The sequence below is a fragment of the Microcebus murinus genome, chromosome 8 (genome assembly GCF_040939455.1).
Source record: "Microcebus murinus isolate Inina chromosome 8, M.murinus_Inina_mat1.0, whole genome shotgun sequence".
Classification (NCBI taxonomy): Eukaryota; Metazoa; Chordata; class Mammalia; order Primates; family Cheirogaleidae; genus Microcebus; species Microcebus murinus.
In genome coordinates, this window is record NC_134111.1 from 89485854 (window position 1) to 89506140 (window position 20287).

Consider the following 20287-nt stretch of genomic DNA (forward strand, 5'->3'; position numbering starts at 1 on the left):
GTAGATTTATAAATTCCAGTGGCCTAATATCCCTCAAAAGTGCATCTTTCAAGGGCAGAAAGCATGTTTTAACTTTTTTTTTTTTTTTTTTTTTTGAGACAGAGTCTCACTTTGTTGCCCAGGCTAGAGTGAATGCCGTGGCGTCAGCCTAGCTCACAGCAACCTCAAACTCCTGGGCTCAAGCCATCCTTCTGCCTCAGCCTCCCGAGTAGCTGGGACTACAGGCATGTGCCACCATGCCCGGCTAATTTTTTCTATATATATTAGTTGCCCAATTAATTTCTTTCTATTTATAATAGAAACGGGGTCTCACTCTTGCTCAGGCTGGTCTCAAAATCCTGACCTCGAGCAATCCGCCTGCCTCGGCCTCCCAGAGTGCTAGGATTACAGGCTTGAGCCACCGTGCCCGGCCTGTTTTAACTTTTAAGTACAACTCTACTATGTTTATTATTTTCAATGTTGCTTAAGAAGTACTGCCCACATGGAGTTTAAGCTTATAAAGAGAAAAACAAATAGACCAGAGATCTCTCACCCTGAATGAAAAATACTCTTCCTGAGACCTTCTGACAATTTCTCCCTTAACAGTTCCCTTATGAGAGAGACCAAGGATGCTCAGGAATCCTGCAGTCTCATTTCCTAAACACTGAACAGCTCAGCTGCCAACCTATAAGACACAGTCTCAATAGAATTCTTGCTTTTCAATGTGGCTCACTACGCAAAAGAAATATTAGCCATAAGAGAACACTTTATGTGTAAAGTTAAAATTATGAAGCCCACAGACCAGGTAAAACTTAAAGGTAAGTTGTTTGATACTTTTGTTTTCTCTCTTAATTTCTATAACCAGAGACATGTACCAATGTGAGAGACTCCTCAAATGCCAAGACCTTTAAGCTACAACCACTGATTGTGTACCCCCTCTCTACAAGGCAGTGGGGGTAGCTTTAGAAGAGGAAACAAAACAAGCAAGACAGTTCTACCTTAAGGACTCTATAAGCTCACAGGGGAGATAAGTACATTTTTATTAATATTATACAAGGCAAAAGTGATAAGTGACACAAGAAAGATACAAGGCCTTGTGGGAGTTCAGAAGAGGAAAAGAATATAGCTTATACTTTCAATTCTGTCCATTTCACTATTTCTGTCATAACAGAAAGGTCATGTAATCATCTGACCCTCTTTTTAAGGGGGATAGAATGCCCTTGGTAGGGACTTCAAAATTCTTGGATGAAAAGGCTACATACATCTCCTGGGGAAAGAGGCTGAAAGCATGTGGTAATCTACTCATCTATCTTCAAAGTATGGCCCTTCGCTTCATGCCATCCACAATCCCAGAGGAAGGACTAACCCTTCCACTTTGCTCGACTCCACAGACCCTCATTGTCACTATCTGTTTCCCTTCACCAGTATAAATTTCTCCTTTTCCACTGGCTTCTCCTTGCCTTCTAAGACATGTGTTTTTCCATCTTGTTTTGCTGAAGCCACTTCCAGCTATCTCTCATTTCCTTTTCATTGTGAAACTTCTCTGGTCAGACTTCTACATTCATTGTCTGTTGCGTTATCAATTGATCCTTCTTTAACTATCAAAGTTAATTGAGATGCAATCTGCCTTGGTGCCCAAGATCATGAATTGCCTGGATCTTTTCTCTGCCAGTCAACCATCCATTTTCTTTGGTGTCTCTCCAGCCTGTGGCACTGTGGATAGCCCTCCCCGGTGATGGAAATAGCATGGGATTTGAGTCAAGATAAATATGGACAATGGTGAATGGCTTTAAGCAAATTAAATTACTTCACCCCTGAGCTTTTGGTTCTTTATCTTTAAAATGAAGATAATATCACTTTGCTCACAGATTTGTTGGAAGGATTAAAAGTTATAACTTAGATAAAGCACCTAGGACTGTGTCTAGCACACGTACAGTATGGACTTTATGTTTGTTAGTTCCCCTTTCTTGGCTAATCTCCTCTTGTTTCATATTTCCATCACTGGCTCCTGTTATGTTTGTTCCTCAAATCCCAGTCATTGGGCCTTTACTTTTTTCTCCATGCTCTGTCCAGCAAAAGCTGCATCCATTCTCACAGCTCCAAATAGTGCCCCTGTGTAGAAGATTCCCAAATCTATTTCTATAGGTCCTTTTTCAACCCAAGCTTCAACCTACTCTTTCAACTCTTTCCTGAGCATTTCCACTTGTATATCCTATAATCAATTTAAATTCAACATGTATGTGAAAAAGATCTTCACTTATGTTTTTAAATTAATTCTAATTATAAATAAGCCATTGAGCTACAGCATTGTTAAATGGCCATACTACACTGAATGGACTTGCATGAAACCCTTCCTCTCCTAGGGAAAAGAAGAAGGAGACTCAACTGTGTGAATAATCTCAAAATGCTCCAGAGATACATGAAGCTTACAGGTTAGGCCTGAAAAATCTAGATATTTACCAGAAATAAGACATCAGTCATCGCTACCTCATAAATCAAATCTGAACCAAATAAATTTATCAGATGCAGATTGAAACCAAATGAAAGACTAATAGATGTTGTGGAGCAAAACAGAGAAAAAAATAGTTTTCATTTTAGAAGAGTTGGTAACTTCCTTTGGATGAAGTAAGATACACAACCCTTGGAGCAGAGTCTGTTAAACTGTGTTAGATATCTGGGTCTAGATACAGGGGCATGCATGATTTCATTTTTCACAGGCCCCTATAACTCTCTATTGTCTTATATCTGGCCCAATATACATATTTATTTTATATGCCTGGTCCCCATAGGAATCTGAATTTGCAATAGCTGAACCTGAAATATGAGAAAGTCCTTCACTATTATGGTTCTTAGAATCAGAAACCCATCCCAGGGCCGGGCGCAGTGGCTCACGCCTGTAATCCTAGCATTCTGGGAGGCTGAGACGGGAGGATCACTCAAGATCAGGAGTTCAAAACCAGCCTGAGCAACAGCGAGACTCCGTCTCTACTAAAAATAGAAAGAAATTAATTGGTCAACTAAAAATATATAGAAAAAATTAGCTGAGCATGGTGGTACATGCCTGTAGTCCCAGCTACTCGGGAGGCTGAGGCAAAAGGATTGCTTGAGCCCAGGAGTTTGAGGTTGCTGTGAGCTAGGCTGACTCCATGGCATTCACTCTACCCTGGGTAACAGAGTGAGACTCTGTCTCAAAAAAAAAAAAAAAAAAGAAAAGAAACCCATCCCTTGGTAATGGGCAATTTTAGCTCATTTGTATTTTCTATATTGATTTCTTTTTTGTCTTCCCTCAAAATTTTAATAAATTTTCTTTTGAAAGTATAAGCCCTTATGAAGCTTTGTAAAAAGAAAATAAAGAAAGAGGACTTTTGAGCCATTTGGGGGCCAAAAAGAAAAGAATTGGTAACCCTGGTAACAGGGCTCAGTGTTTACTACAGCAATCACAGTGAGAAAACCCCAAAAAAGGCAAAATTTGGAAAAAATATAGTTGAGAAACACGTGCAGCCATCCCTTCCTCTCTGGAGAATTTCATTCCAGAGCTCAAATAATGGTGGATTTGTATTTTAAGCAAGGAAAACCATTTCTTTATATGCCCATGATTAGATTTAATTGCACCCTGCTCATGATTTTCCTATTCTGTCAATGGCATCACTATTCTTTGGATCACATAGGCATACTACTGACAGCACGATCTTCCTAAAGGATCACTTTCATATGTCAATTCTTCAGTCAAAATTTTCAATGGCTTCCACTAACAACAATAGTAATTAATAACTACAAGGAGGAAGTGCCCCATCTCCTTCCTAGGAAATGTGTTCCTGTGTGAGAATCACTACACATAATGACAGATGTTAATAACTGTCCTGAAATGGGCAAGTAAATGTTATAGGAAGAAAAAGCTGAGAAATACTTTCAGAATAAAATACTGACCCTCCAGTTAAGCATTTAAGGGCCCTACAACTTAGCCTCGAGTTACTATCTTGCTAACCTTATTTTCTCCTAATCCTTACCCACTCTCATTCTTATTTTGCATCCTTTGCCCATGTGCTTCCCACCTAAAATGCCTTCCATCTAGTTCCCTCTCAGAGCCTAAACCAAATGTTCAAGTCCCATCCAAGTCCTGCCTTTTACAGGAATTGTTCTAATCACTTCACTACCATGGCCCTTATTATCATTCATTAATCACTATGAGCTCTTTGATGACAATACTATCATACTTTGTATGCTCATAGAACCTGGTATTGCATATGTGCACTTAATGAATACTGAAAGAATGAATTAACTGCAAGTTTCTCTCGGTCAGAGAACTGAAGCACACAATGGCAGGGAATATATTCTCATGCATCTAGACTTATCCTTCTTTTTTTTTTTTGAGACAGAATCTTGCTCTGTCATCCCTGCTAGAGTGCAATGGTATCATCATAGCTCACTACAATCTCAAACTCCTGGGCTCAAGTGATTCTCCTGCCTCAGCCTCCAGAGTAGCTGGGATTATAGGCACATGTCACCACATCCAGTTAATTTTTCCATTTTTAGTAGAGACAGGGTCTTGCTCTTGCTCAGGCTGCTCTCAAACTCCTGACCTCAAGCGATTTTCCCACCTCGGCCTCCCAAAGTGCTAGCTAGGATCACAGGCATGAGCTGTGAGTTATGCTTCTTTATGATGCTCACAAAGGATACTAAAAACACACACTCTGAATCCTATGCCTTCCACTAGATAATAAAATATCAGGTACATGGTAAAGGGGCAGTCTTTCTAACTGTAGAAGTAGAGCCCTTATGGCTCTATGACTAATTTTCTTTCCAGAATTTTATTAGGTATTTATTCCTTTGTCTTTTGAGGCATTAATCTATTAAAACTGGCTCTTAAAAAGGGAGTTCTGGGATCTCTCAGTAACATATGATTCAAGGTTTATACTTCATCCCAAAGTTGGGATTACCTCTCAAAAAACACAAGTGTCAAAGAAACAAGGCAGGTAATTGAATGGTGATACAGTAGCTTCTCCCTAGGCTATTCCTCTATTTACATGTAGGGCTTCTCCCTAGTCTACCCACAGGTGATCATTTGATAGTCCATTCATAAGATGGGGAAAATAAAGAAGAGTGGGAAAATATGATTCCTCCATCCATTCAACAAATGTTATTGAGTGCCCATTATGTGTAGAGGCACTGTTCTGGGTACTCAGGATATAGACCAGGGCACAAAACATACATCTTTGTCCTTATTCAGCTTACATTCTAGCAGGGCCAGACAGACCATCAACAATAAGTATAATAAAATAAGTAAATTTTATGGTAATATGTTGGAAAATAGGTGCTATGGAAAAAATAAAAAGTAAAGCATGGTAAAATGAAATGGGAATGCCAGGTGCAGAAGGGCAGGGATATGGCTTACAACTTTAAATACAGTAAATAGTCCAGGTAAGCCCCATTGGGAAGGTGACATTTGAACAGACGTTACTGTAGTCTATGTAGATATGTTCTCTTGACAATGACATATGTTCTCTCAAATTCTCTTGACCCACCTCCCCTTAAGAGATGGACCTTAATTACCCTACGCTTAAGTGTGAGCTGGACTTAGAAAATTCATCAACAGATGGTATTTAAAGCCATGGCACTAGTTCAGATCAATAAAGGAGTGAGGGGGGGAAAGATAGGGTACCAAGGACTGAGTCCTGGGACACTCCAACATTAAGAGGTAAGGGAAAAAAAAAACACAGCAATAGATTCAAAGAAAGAATAACAAATGAAGCAGGAAGAAAAACAGAAGAATGTTGTGGTGTGGATGCTATGTTAAGAAAGCATATTGAGGAGCAGGGATTGACACACATTGTAATAGAAAAACCTAGATGGGAAAGGTATCAGCCAACTCAACTGTCCCCTGCCTTCCTACTCTTCCTTTTCACATATGTATCTTCCCTTATGACAAATTCTAAGGTAGAGGTATGTATAGAGGGCTGTGGGAATAGCAGGATAGTGCAGAGGAAGAAGAGCAGACTAAGGAATGCAAAGATTGTCACATAAGACTCATAAAAGGGACAAAGCCCATACCATACAGATTTGGCACGTTGAACAGGAGTTTGCTATGAAAACAAGAGAAGAGAATACCAGGCAAATGGATAAAGATATGTACAAGCAGGAAGCTGTCAGTGCTTCAGTATGAGAAAAGTGCAGGGTGCTACAGTGGAATGACAGAGGATCAGGCTGAAGAGGTCAGTAGGACCAAATCACAAATGATCTTGTGTGGCATGCAAGGAGCTTGAAATGTATCCTGCAGGCAACTAGGAACTACTAAAGAACTTTAAGCAAGGAGCAACATAATCAAGTTCCTGTTTCGAAGAGATCACTCTGACATAACTGCAGATTCAACTGGAGGAGAATGAGGACTGTCAGGGAGACAAATTAGGAGGCTGTTACATGGTCAAGCCAAAAAAGGGAGGGAGGAATAGCTAAACTAAAGCAACAGAAGCTGGAATAGACAAAAAGGGCAGATTCAAAAGACAGGTGATACGTTAGGCTTTGGAAGTAGGGACAGAGTGGAAAGTGGGTGACTCCCAAGTTTCTAGCTTAGAAAACTGAATGGATGTCACAGGACAGGTGCCTATGAAAATAAAACTAAATTTAAAAAACTGAATGGTGGCTCACATGTATAATCCCAGCACTTTGGAAGCTGAGGTGGGAGGATCTCTTGAGACCAGGAGTTTGAGACCAGCCTGAGGAACATAGCGAGACCCTCATCTCTACAATAAATTATTTTTAATTAGCCAGAGGATAGCTTAAGCCCAGGAGTTTAAGGCTGTAGTGACCTATGATCACACACTGCACTACAGCCTAGGAGACACAGTCAGACTTCCTGTGGAAAGAAGAAAAGAAAGAAAAGGAAAGGAAAGGAAAAAGGAAAGGAAAGGAAAAAGGAAAGGAAAGGAAAGGAAAGGAAAGGAAAGGAAAGGAAAGGAAAGGAAAGGAAAGGAAAGGAAAGGAAAGGAAAGGAAAGGAAAGGAAAGGAAAGGAAAAAGGAAAGGAAAGGAAAGGAAAGGAAAGGGAGGGAAAGAAAAGAAAGGGGAAGGAAGGAAGGAAGGAAGGAAGGAAGGAAGGAAGGAAGGAAGGAAGGAAGGAAGGAAGGAAGGAAGGAAGGAAGGAAAGAAAGAAAGAGAAAGAAAGAAGAAAAAGAAAGAGAAAAGAGAGAGAGGAGAGGAGGGGAGGGGAGGGAAGAACTGAATGAATACAGTGCAGTTCCCCAATGTAAGGAATATAAGGGATGAGGGAAATAGGTTTGGGGAGTAGATAACTCATATTGGACATGTTTAGGATGTGGTGTATGTGTGTGTGTGTATATATATATATATATATGATATGCAGATGGAAATGTCAAATGTGCAGATAGAAATATCGGCCTGAAACAGAGTGGAGATATAAAATTGGTACTCAGTGGTGTAATGATAGTTGACACTGGGGTCTGGATGAGACAACCCAGAAAGAAGGAAGGTGAAGGGTGACAGGACAAAGGACACAAGCTTGGGTAATACTGACATTTATGGCACAGATAAAGAATGGAGAGCCAGCCAAGGAAAGCAAGCAGAACAATCTGTGAATGACCTTAACAGGATGGGAATTTTCAGGTTAAAGGGCTGCCCATCTTCCCCAGGTGTCTTTGATGTAATCTCTAGCTTTGTAAGAGCAGCAATGAATATGTTCATAGCTTCAAGTATCCGCTCCAGAATCAAGCTGCAACCAGACAGGGGATGAAGACAGTAACTAAAACTAGACAGGATATAACAACCATGGCTACATTTAGGATGCTGAGTCAAATCAACGTTAACTATAGCCCCCAAATTTCTTGGCTAAGATATTATACTGAACAGATTATTTAAGTCTTATAAGGCATTCAGAAGGCAGCAGTAGGGATGATTGCTATGCTGAATACTCTCCTATGAAGAGAGAAGGAGAGAATTGCAAAATCTAGCTCTCTCTGCTAAGGAGCCCCTCCCAAAGGAAACCAACTTCACGCAACTGCCCAGGTTTTGGCGTCAAGGGCTGATTTCTAGCCAAGGGTTGCCAGCTGTAGAGGGCGGGGCTCTATTTTGGGTTGCCTCCTGTCCCTGAGCCTGGCCGAGTCTGGTTTGAGCAGCATGCAGCCCCAGTGACTCACACACCCATGCAAACCGCCTGTGGCTCAGTGGCACAGCCTCGGAATGCCAGCCTTAGGCCAGCTCCCTCCTCACCCCATTACACTGGGATAAATAAATAAAGAGCCCGCCAGCAGCCACACAGCCTGATGGCAACCAGATGGAGAAAGCAAAGCAGGGGCAGGGCCAGGGGAAGGAACTCCCTCCAGTGGACTAGACTGAGAATGGGCTATGCCAGCCCATTCATCCTAAACTTCCTCTTTAATACAGTTCCTACTGCCATACAAGAACAGTCCCCAGTGCCCTGACTCTTCTTCCACTCCTAAAGATGCCTCTCAACCCCTAGTCCTAGGAAGTGCTCTATATGGGGATGTTGCCCTATATAAGGATCATGCCAACAGCCACCTCACCCAACCCTGATTTGAACTGATATTGCCAGTATTCTCCATATAGTTAGGTCATGATTTATTGGCCCCCTTGAGTTCCTTGGAAGTGAGAAATCAGAGACTCTTGGGGACAGGGGAAAAACAAAAGGACCAAATGTAAGGAAGTAACCCCTGTTCAATTCTTATTTTTCCTAACCTTATTATCCTAGAAATCTGTCTGTCAGTCCTACTGCCCCCTGTGCCCTATGTCTACAACCTCTTCCCTAGCAATAATCCCAATGAGAATTTTTAAAAAGTGACCCCAAGCAATGACCGCATGGCCCTCTGACATCAGCCCTGGCCCCCCTGCACCTTCATCCCGAGCTCTCTCCCTGGTTTGTTTATCTTCCTATTCTGTGTTGCTTATTTTGATGGCACATCCTTTCAGTTCAGTCCTGGGTGACCCCATGACCCTTCTGTGTCCTGTTTGTAGGACCCCAGGCAAGCTGAGTAACTGAAAAGATACAGTTATCATAAGAAGTTCTACAGCCCCCATAGGAAACCTGTCAGCTCTAGCAGCTATGCAGGACATACCGAGGACAGTGCAGTGACCACAGAGGTCACAAGAATTCCATGTTACACTAGCCCTTATGTCTCGCCTAACTGTTGTGTACCACCAGTTAAAGCAATGAAACAAAACAGGTATGATCCTAGACTGTGAGTCAAGAAAGGTGGGAAGTCCTAAACATACAGCTATAGCTACATGACCTTAGGCAATTCACTTAACCTCTTTGAGGCTCAATTTCTTCATCTATAAAATGAAAAGCTATAACTATCTCTCAGATCCTTTCCAGATATAATAAAATTCTACAAGTCTATGATGTTGCCTCAACCAGAACCTAGAGGACCAGTACTCTTGAAGTAGTTGGCTCCAAAAAAAACCCTTCCTGTGCTAATGCCTGGATTCTATTAATATATGCTTTCTCATTCAATTCTGCAGAGCTCCATCTCACACCAATAGTATGAAAGAGATGAGCCTCCAATTTTACAAATGAGAAAACAGTAGCTCTGAGAGAAGTGATTTATCCAAAGCTGCAAAATAAACCATAAGAATAACTGAAGACCCCAAATACAGGTCTAACAAGCAACACCATATCCACAGGCCACACTGCTGTAATTGACATAAAATCCCCGTAGCATATATTTACCAAAATATTCATCTACAAACTTACTGAGAATCTACTACTTACTTCTAGGAATGATGCTCAGTACTGGGGCTATTAGAGATGCATTCAGCATGGTCCTTGCCTCATAGAGTCCACAGATCAGTGGAGGAGAAAGCCATAGTCTTGTAGACAGACAATAATATTAAAAACAATATTATAAGTGGTAAAATAGAGATATAAATCAAAGTACCATAGTAGCAGGGAAGAAGGATTATCTTTATCAGGAGTCCAGAAAGGTCTCTCAAAAAGCTGAAGCTGACATTTAAAAAAGTAATACAAGTTTACAAGGTAGATAAGGCCAGAAAATTGAGCAATCTAGATAAAGAGAAGAATGTGTATATAAAGGCAAGAGAAAACAACACTTGGGGAAATTAAAAGTCATTCCATATGGATGAAGCATAAAGCACATAGCAAAAACGTCAAGAAATCAAGTTGGATAGGTATGTAGACACTCCATCAAGAAGAGACCTCTCTGCTCAGCTAAGAATAAGCCATGCATTGTTTAACTAAGGGCATGAGGCAGGGAACTAGTACTCATCCCCAGCCTAAGGTAACTCCTTAATGCCCAAACTTATAGAAAGGGGAAGCTGTCTGAAAGAAAAATGGCTTAGGAACTCTTTCTCAGTCACAAATTTAGGCTTAATGGTCTCTCCTTCCCCGTAAAGACCTGACACCTATTCTGATTCACAATTTAGCAATCTATGTTCTCCTTCTTCAAAGTTATTAATACAATTGCTTCAGTACGTGGCTGAGCACCCACCTCACACTTTCTGTTCTTAGCATTCAGACCTCAAGCCTTCCTGCTCAATGTACAGAGGCAGAACAGAAGGTTCCAAATCAAGAACACCTGCTTTATGTGTAGCCCTGTGAAAAGTACTAATGTAGGGTTCAGAAGAAGTATGAAACACAGACCCTGTCCACAAGGAGCTTATAAATTAGCCTAGAAGACAAGACATAAATATGAATAATCTATCTACATATATTATAATAGCATTATTTACTTATATAATAAAGTACCAACTTGGGTAACATATATAATTATTAATAGAAAAGTGGGGCAATAATACTAAGGTACTACTGTACGACCAATAAGTCCCAAAAGAGTTAGGGAAGGAGAAAATCAATATTGACTGGTATTATCAAAGGTCACTATTATTAATATGCCCCCTGTTTGGGCATTTAATAGATGTTTCTTTTGGCCAAGCTCAATCCTTAGAAGGGAAACCTAGGCAGGAGCTTCTGACAGGCCACAATTATCTACTCCCCGTTCACTCCTCTGCCAGTCCCCTTGTATAAACACTGTGATTTTCCACAGCCTACTGTGCCCACAAGACAGTCCCCAAATGGTAGCCTGAGTCTAACCTTCCTCTACTGTTGGATGCTGAAAGGGCCTGGACAAGTAATAAGGACTACCCTTCTGCTCTAGAGTCCACACCTTGTGACCAGATTTCAACAAGCAAAAATCTGACAACTGGTCAACCAAGCTTTCCAAGGTTAGAGAATTCTAAATGAAATCCCTAGGTACTTTAACAGAGATGGTTTTTTTAAGTATTAATCAGTCCACTCTCACCTCTTACATTCTTCCCCTCTTCTCCCCCGTCTTCCCTATGTACATCTCAAGCTCTGTCAGACTTTCTGTATAGGCAACTGTTTTAGACAAAGGGCTTTCCAACCACAGAAGCCAACTAACACCCAAAGTACAAGTTGCCACTCAGGCACCTGGAAAGACAAAGTAAAGCAAAGTTGTACAAGGAAGTAACAAATACCCTACCTCTACCATAAATTGTTCCAAGAAGGAATTTTCTTCAAATGGCTCCGTCTTCAATCGATCTGTAATGAAAAGGAATACAGAAAAGAAATAGGAGTCTTAGGATGAGCTTCTTACCTATGAGATGGAAACGGAACAGAACCCAGGACTTCTTGGGAAAGAGGAGAAAGACGCAACATCCAGATTCTAGTCCAGTGGAGAGGGGTTGAGAGTATGTGGGCAAACAGGGGAAGGAGAGGGCAAGTAGCAACAAGTGGCAGGTTCATTGGCAGCATCTGCTCTAGGAGTTTTTCTTGCCATAAAGACAAAGATCAAAGTGAATTTTTATTCTGAAGTGGGAGCCATGCAACTTCCTAAATTCCCAAGTTCATGTTGCTCTAACACAATTTTGTACAGCTACTGGCCCCTTTACAAAAGTCTTTCCTTGCCATTGCCTAGGGCATATATGGACTCAGTTATGTCTTTTTTGGTCATAACCAGATACTCAAGGCAGAAAAAAGTGTTGCCTAGTATTAAGTCTCCAGTTCCTGGTCAGTATCCAGCACCCACCCTGGGAGAAGCACCTCTCTAATGCAAATGAATCTCCTCCTTTCTTCCACCCTTTGACTATCTAAACCACTCCCCACCCAACTCTTTCAAGAATGTCTTCTCACCTCGGCTCAGTGTAGCCCCACTCTCCTGGTAGTCCTGGATCTCTAGATCTTTCATACGAAGCAATGTTGCTAGCTCCCTCACTTGGCACTGCAATGCCAGACTCATGCCCATCAGAGGACGAATCAAATGTTGGGAGACCTTTGATGGAAGAGATATCAATTAGCCAATAGATTCTTACAAAGTACTCCCTAATACTATATTAGGTACTACAAAGAATATTGAAGAATAAGCATTTTCACAGAAACTTACAGTTTCATAGGCAAGCAATTCATTTACATAAATATAAACACAAATAAATAAGGATGCCAGGCGTGGTGGCTCAGCCTGTAATCCTAGCACTCTGGGAGGCCCAGGCAGGAGGATCACTTAAGGTCAGGAGTTCAAGACCAGCCTAAATGAAAGCAAGATCCTGTCTCTACCAGAAACAGAAAAAATTAACCAGGTGTAGTAGCATGCTCCTGCAGTCCCAGCTACTCAGAAGCTGAGGCAGGAGGATCACTTGAGCCTAGGAGTTTGAGGTTGCAGTAAGCTACAATGACACCACTGCATTCTACCCAGGGTAAAAGAGTGAAACATTATCTCAAAGAAATAAATGAGTATATTAAAGAGGTTCACGGATTTTCTTTGTGGCTCAGATAAAGTATAGGAAAAACAAAGGAGAGCACCTATGAAAAGATAATGTAATTTAAAGAGAAGGATGTTATACAGTCGACAAGAGGAAAGTGTTGACTCAACTCTCAGCAAAGGCTGAGAGATAAAAGCAGAAGATCCAAGTAGCCCTCAAGAGAGCAGGTATGGTGAAAACAGAGTATGCTAGCTCGAGTATAACAGAAGATAAAAATCAATAAAAAATAGAGAGCTTTGGAGGTCAACTTAGATTTAGACACTAAATAAGAGCCATTTCAAGGCTAATGATAGCTCAGAATGAGCTCAGAGTTTTGTTTCCACAAATGCAGCAGAGTCTAAGGTTATTGTTGTAATAGAAGCCATCAGGAGACTAGCCTAGAAAGGTATAAAATAACCTCCTCTACATTGCTAGAGGCAAGGACCCTCAAAGACCCTCAACTCCCCTATGACTCGTCCTACGCACGGGCTTCGCCCTGGAAAATTCCAGCTATAGCTCCGAGAAGAATGCATTCCGGCCGGGCGCTGTGGCTCACGCCTGTAATCCTAGCTCTTGGGAGGCCGAGGCGGGCGGATTGCTCAAGGTCAGGAGTTCAAAACCAGCCTGAGCAAGAGCGAGACTCCGTCTCTACTATAAATAGAAAGAAATTAATTGGCCAACTGATATATATATAAAAAATTAGCCGGGCATGGTGGCGCATGCCTGTAGTCCCAGCTACTCGGGAGGCTGAGGCAGGAGGATCGCTTGATCCCAGGAGTTTGAGGTTGCTGTGAGCTAGGCTGACGCCACGGCACTCACTCTAGCCTGGACAACAAAGTGAGACTCTGTCTCAAAAAAAAAAAAAAAAAACAAACAAACAAAAAAAAGAATGCATTCCATGACGTGCTGACCATGGGATGCTCCAGGGAGTGCTGACTACAATTGTTCCCGACCACCTGCCAGGTTGGGGTTGAGTAATCAGTCACAAACAGCTTCGATACCGATAAGACGCTGATTGGGGCTGATTGCCCCAGACCCAAGCCTCATCATCACCCCACTCTATTTTTCTGTTTCTACTTCCTTGTTTCTGTATGCTTATAAAACCTACTAAGAATCCAAGTAAAGTAGACCTTGACAACCCTTTTCTTGGTCTCGTTCCTTTCTCTCGCCCATCTCTTTCAGGCACGGTCCCCCTTGACCCCACGAGTAACAGAAGGTCCCTCGGGTTGGGACAAGTGGCGCCCAACGTGGGGCTCGAGGTACTGACTTTTGTCGGATGCACACGGTTACAGACAGTTCTCCGGAGAATCCCTGAAGAGATCTCCTTTCTGCCGCTCACAGAATCGACGGTCTGGTGAGTAGATTTTTTACATTGTCATCCCATCAAGATGGGCCATTCTTTGTCTAAAGAGGCCGTTTTTATCAAGGATCTCAAGGCCTCGCTCAGAGAGAGAGGAATTAGAGTTAAGAAAAAGGACCTAGTAAAGTTTTTTGTGTTCATTGATCATGCTTGTCCTTGGTTCATTGTTGGTGGACCTGAGATTCACCCACGCAAGTGGCAAAAGGTAGGCAGAGATCTAAACAATTTACTTCTAAATCAGGGCCCAGATGCCGTCCCTGTATCCATTTTCTTGTACTGGGGACTAATCAGAGATATTGTTGAGGGAGCAGATTCAGACCCCAATAAAAAGCAGCTGCTCTCAATAGTAGAATTCTGCCTCCGACCCGTGTCGCGGTCCGCTTCAAGAACGTCTTTAGAGGCGACCGGAGGGCCAACTTCCCCTAATGATCCTGAGAGACCAACATGCCCCTCCCCTTCCCCCTCAGTTTGTATTAATATGCCCCCTCAGGACCCCTCGGCTGAGCTCCAGACATCTAGGGACGAGCCCCCGATTAGTAGGCCAGACATCAAGACCCTCTATCCTCCCTTACCCGAGGGTACAGCCCCTCATGCATTCAATTACTCGGTATTCAAGAAACAACCCCTCCAAGAGTCCCTCGACCCGCAGAAGAGGCAACCCTAGGAGAGAAAGCGGCCCAATATCACGATCCCGAATGGCCTCCTCCTTACCTGCCCCAGATTTGCGCACCTTCGTTAATGCCTCCCCTTACAATGCCCTTACTTTTGCGTGCCAAAAAAAACTTAAGTCAAAGGGTTAGGCAATTAAAGGATGTCTTACAACTTCAAAAAGAGTTTGCCCAGCTTTCCAAAGACTTGTCCTCCCTCCAAGATACGCTTAAAGATTCTGTTTTCATTAGCCACCCACGTCATGAGACTGCCCAGTCATACGCCACCTTAAATAAAAAATCCTTAAAGTCCTCCCATAAAGCCCTAGCATTCCCGGTAGTTACCAGGTCTAATAGGCAAGAAGAACTTGTCGCCCCTTCTTCTACCCAGTCCCGGCCCCAAGATTCAGATGACAAGAATACAGAAGAGAAAGAAAGGGAAAGTGAAAGTGATGACCCCCCGGAGGAGACAGTCCCGGGGCCCACTGCAGAGCCCACTGAATTTCGCAGACTAAAATTTAAAACCTTAAAAGAACTGAATTCTGCTGTTAGGGCGTATGGGCCCAATGCACCCTTTACCTATTCCCTCCTAGAGGCAGCCTCAGGGGCGGCTACCTGCTCCCCGGAGAATGGATCAGACTAGTACAGGCGGTCTCTTCTCTCGGGAAGTTCCTCTCTTGGAAGGCCGACTTTCTCGACCGCTGTCAGACCACGGCTGCTAATAATTTAAAAAACCCCAATTCTGCATCTTGGACCCTTGAAAAGCTTAGCGGACAGGGGAGATTTGCTACTGAACAGCGCCAAAGGGGACTCCCAATTGGACTTTTGTCTCAGACCGCCACGGCCGCCTTCGGCGCTTGGCGTACACTTCCCTCTACGGGATCTGTTCTTACTCCCCTGACAAAAATCACCCAGGAAGCTCAAGAGGGTGTTAGTGAATTTGTGGGCAGGCTTTTAGAGTCTGCTGAACGAACCCTCGGACACGAAGATGAGAATAATAGGCTTATTAAACAATTGGCCTATGAAAATGCCAACAGCACTTGCAGGGCCATCCTCAGGGGTAAACTCAAAAATAAAGACCTTAATGACATGATTAGAATGTGTAATGATGTTGAGCCCTTCGCCCATAAGGTATCGCAGGCCGTACAGCTTGCGGTTGGGGCCGCCATCCAAGGGACCGCGGCACAGAGGGACTGCTTTAAATGCGGTCAACCAGGGCACTTTGCGAGGCAGTGCCCCCTAGCCGTCTCCTCTGCTACCCCTAACCTCAGTGAGCCGCCAGGCAGGCCAGCCCAGCCCTCCTCCCTCTGTCCTCGCTGTAAGAGGGGAAAGCATTGGGCCAATCAATGCCGCTCCAAGACTGATGTCTTTGGAAACCCCTTGCCCCCCCTTTCGGGAAACGGCCTGAGGGGCCAGCCCTGGGCCCCCGTCCTATTCAATTTCAGTCGGCCTCGGGGAACAGCTGATAAGAGAGCCCCCAAACTTTAGACTCCTCCGAGCAACCACAGGGAGCGCAGGAGTGGACTTGTGTGCCTCCTCCGACACAATATTAAGACCTGAGGATGGTGTTCAAATTTTGCCCACTGGCTCCTTTGGACCACCACCCCCCCCCCCCGGGCTAATATGTTCTTTTTTATTCGGGGCCGAGCCTCCTCCACTCTTGCAGGGCTCATAGTCCACCCCTCCATAGTAGATAGTGACTTTACCGGGGAAATTAACATCTTAGCCAGTGCGCTTACAGGCCCTGTGTATGTCTCTAAGGGACAGTGCTTAGCTCAGGCATTACCCTTGCCCCTTAATACATCCTTCCCAGCCATCGCCGCCAACCGAGGTGCTTCTTGCCCTGGCTCTTCTGATCTCTATTGGGTCCAAGCTATCACCAAAGAACGGCCCACCCTGTGGCTAAAATTAGATGGTAAACTTTTTGAAGGCCTTCTTTGATTCAGGCGCCGATTCCACGGTTATTGCCCAAGACGCCTGGCCCGATTCATGGCCACTGCAGCCCTCCCTTACGCACTTACAAGGTATAGGACAGTCTAGAGATACTCTCCAGAGCTCAAAAATTTTGACATGGGAAGACTCTGAGGGAAACAGAGGTACTACTCAACCCTTTGTAGTCCCGAGCCTACCTGTTAACTTATGGGGGCGTGATATCCTTGCACAAATGAATGTCATTATGTGCAGCCCCAATGAAGTTGTAGCCAGCCAAATGCTTAAACAGGGATTCCTCCCAGGACAGGGTTTAGGCAAAGAGGGTCAGGGACTAAGAGCACCCTTAACCACCCTCCCTAAGTCAGACAGATCAGGACTAGGGTTCAAAGACCATTTTTCGTAAGGGCCATTGATCCCCCTGCACTTCGGGCAGATAAAATCACTTGGAAGAGTGACTCACCTGTCTGGATCGATCAGTGGCCCCTCCCATCTAACAAGCTAGCCGCAGCTACAGTGTTGGTGCAGGAACAATTAGCTGCCGGACACATAGAGCCCTCTACTTCACCATGAAACACCCCCATTTTCGTCATTCAAAAAAAGACTGGCAAGTGGCGGCTGCTACAAGACTTACGGGCTGTTAACCAAACAATGGTTCCCATGGGGGCACTCCAGCCTGGTTTGCCTTCGCCCGTAGCTATCCCCAGAGGCTACTATAAAATAGTCATTGACCTAAAAGATTGCTTTTTCTCCATACCATTGCACCCAGATGACTGCAAACGCTTTGCTTTCAGTCTCCCGGTAGTAAACTATATAGGACCCTCTCCGCACTTCCAATGGTGAGTATTGCCTCAAGGCATGGCCAACAGCCCTACCCTTTGCCAAAAATATGTAGCTCAGACAATTGATTCTTTTAGAATTCAACATCCTCAGCTATATATAATTCATTATATGGATGACATTCTTCTTGCGGGGGCCAACGAGGCAACCTTACATCAAGTTACCATGCAGGTTGTCTCGGCCTTACAAGCTCGAGGCCTCCGCCTGTCCCCTGAAAAAATTCAGGTCTGCCCCCCTCATCTGTTCCTAGGCTTTGAATTGTTCCCCAATAAGGTCCTCTCCCAAAAGGTGCAAATCAGAAAAGACTCTCTTCAATGCCTTAATGATTTTCAGCGCCTTCTAGGCGACATTAATTGGCTTCGCCCATATTTAAAACTCACCACAGGACAGTTAAAACCCCTATTTGACATCCTGCAGGGAGATGCCAATCCAACCTCTCCATGCTCCCTAACTAAAGAAGGGCAGCAAGCGCTTAATTTGGTCGAGCAGGCCATAAATGCCCAGGCCATTGGCTATTTCTCCCCCGACTCCCCCTTGTACTTCATTGTCCTCCCTACCCTCCTCCCCAGCTGTGTCCCCTTTTCCGTTTAGCACCTCCCTATACCAACCTACCCTGCCCAAAGGGGCCCCCCTCCTCTGCAGAACTAATTCTCACCCTAGTCAACACCTCTGTCAGGACCATCCGAGAGGCCAACAATTCAGAATATCAAGAGTGTTGGGTATGCTACTCCCCCCGGCCTCCCTTCTATGAAGGTGTCGCTACATTTGGTAAACCATTATTTACTAACGACACCAGCAAATTCAGATGGGGCCTAGAGACCCATGATGGCCTGACACTCAGCCAAGTCACAGGCCTAGGCCTTTGCCTTCTTAGCCCAAAAATGCTCCCCCCCGCACCCTTAAAGAAAATATGCAATCAGTCAATTACTGTCGACTCCACCTTTCAGTATATTCAGGCATCTAACACCTCTTATTTTGCTTGTTCTTCCAGCCTTACCCCGTATGTAGTCACTGCAATGTTTCTTGAGCATAGAGAATATTGTGTGCTAGTCATGCTTTTCCCCAGACTCACTATACGTCCTGCTGACGAATTGCTCAAATTTTGGGAGCACAGCACCACAATGCCCCGAGAAAAGAGAGAGCCCATCACGGCCATAACACTCGCAGTTGTTCTAGGCCTTGGTGCCACAGGGGCTGGAACAGGCATAGCCTCTCTAGTCACCTCCAACCAGCAGTACCTGCAGCTCTCTGCTGCCATCGATAATGATCTCTGAGAGCTACAGCAGGGCCTAAAATATCTCAAAGAATCCTTCGCTTCACTTTCTGAGGTAGTGTTACAAAATAGAAGAGGCCTAGACTTAGTGTTCCTCCAAGAGGGAGGTTTGTGCGCAGCACTTAAAGAAGAATGTTGCTTTTACTCAGACAAAACAGGTCTCATAGAAGATAGCATTGAAAGGGTTAGACAGAGCCTAGAAGATAGAAAAAAACGGAGAGAACAGAGTGAAGCGTAGTATCAAAATTGGTTTTCCACATCCCCCTGGCTATCCACATTGCTTCCCAGCGTCTTAGGGCCACTTGTAGGTTTTCTGTTGCTCCTCACCTTTGGGCCTTGGGCATTCAAAAAACTAACTGATTTTGTCAAGTCACAGGTAGATGCAGCCACACAAAAATCGGTCTCCGTGTTTTACCAACGGCTAGAACAAAGAGGCTCCAGAGAAGACCTCCGTGAAGGGCTAGAACAAAGAGGCTCCAGAGAAGACCTCCATGAAGAGTCTCCCAATACACCCATTGAAGGTCTAAATTTCTCAAACCTTGCCTCAGACATGGAACGCAATTGGTTCCAAAGGCTGTGGAGACGCCCATGACGGGATTATTGCGATGCCGTGTACCAGATGCACACCCCGCCGACGGTGAGGTGACTCCATGACGGGAATATTGTAGGTCCATGCCCGGGGGCACACTTCATAATCAGAAGTGCCGGAGCTGGATGCCACCTACATAGCCTAAGACAGAGGCCTCACCTTCACATTAATCGCCCAATCTTATATTTGGGCTGCTGGTCGTGGAAGCCCATCGTGTAGCCTAAGACAGGCTCTCCATCCACCTATATAAATCTCCCTCATATTAATAAAGAGAGGGGGAGATGTTAGAGGCAAGGACCCTCAAAGACCCTCAACTCCCCTATGACTCGTCCTACGCACGGGCTTCGCCCTGGAAAATTCCAGCTATAGCTCCGAGAAGAATGCATTCCATGACATGCTGCCCATGGGATGCTCCAGGGAGTGCTGACTACAATTGTTCCCGACCACCTGCCAGGTTGGGGTTGAGTAATCAGTTACAAACAGCTTCGATACCGATAAGACGCTGATTGGGGCTGATTGCCCCAGACCCAAGCCTCATCGTCACCCCACTCTATTTTTCTGTTTCTACTTCCTTGTTTCTGTATGCTTATAAAACCTACTAAGAATCCAAGTAAAGTAGACCTTGACAACCCTTTTCTTGGTCTCGTTCCTTTCTCTCGCCCATCTCTTTCAGGCACGGTCCCCCTTGACCCCACGAGTAACAGAAGGTCCCTCGGGTCGGGACACTACATACATCTTGCTTTTAACAAGAGGCAAGAAGAATGTGAGCACAGCCATACTGCAGTACAACTAGGTTAACAACTTTATTAACATAGAGCTATAGAGAATAACCATTTAATTCACCTATACAAGGTGTCCATTAGCTGATCCAAGAAAAACCCTAAAATTATTAACAATAACCTATTTGTGGGTAGGGGATGTTATTAGAGT

At 44.0% G+C, this 20287-nt stretch overlaps 1 protein-coding gene across 3 annotated transcripts in view; it reads right to left on the reverse strand.

The window, feature by feature from the left end:
* NHEJ1 (non-homologous end joining factor 1) overlaps nt 1–20287 on the reverse strand; it is a 90691-nt gene that overhangs the window by 58157 nt on the left and 12247 nt on the right. For all 3 annotated transcript variants that reach the window (XM_012740220.2, XM_012740218.2, XM_076005961.1), the window contains exons 4-5: nt 12115–12253; nt 11465–11523 (exon numbers count right to left, since the gene is read on the reverse strand). In XM_012740220.2, the coding sequence (XP_012595674.1) occupies nt 11465–11523; nt 12115–12253 (198 nt within the window). The remainder of the gene's footprint in view (nt 1–11464; nt 11524–12114; nt 12254–20287) is intronic.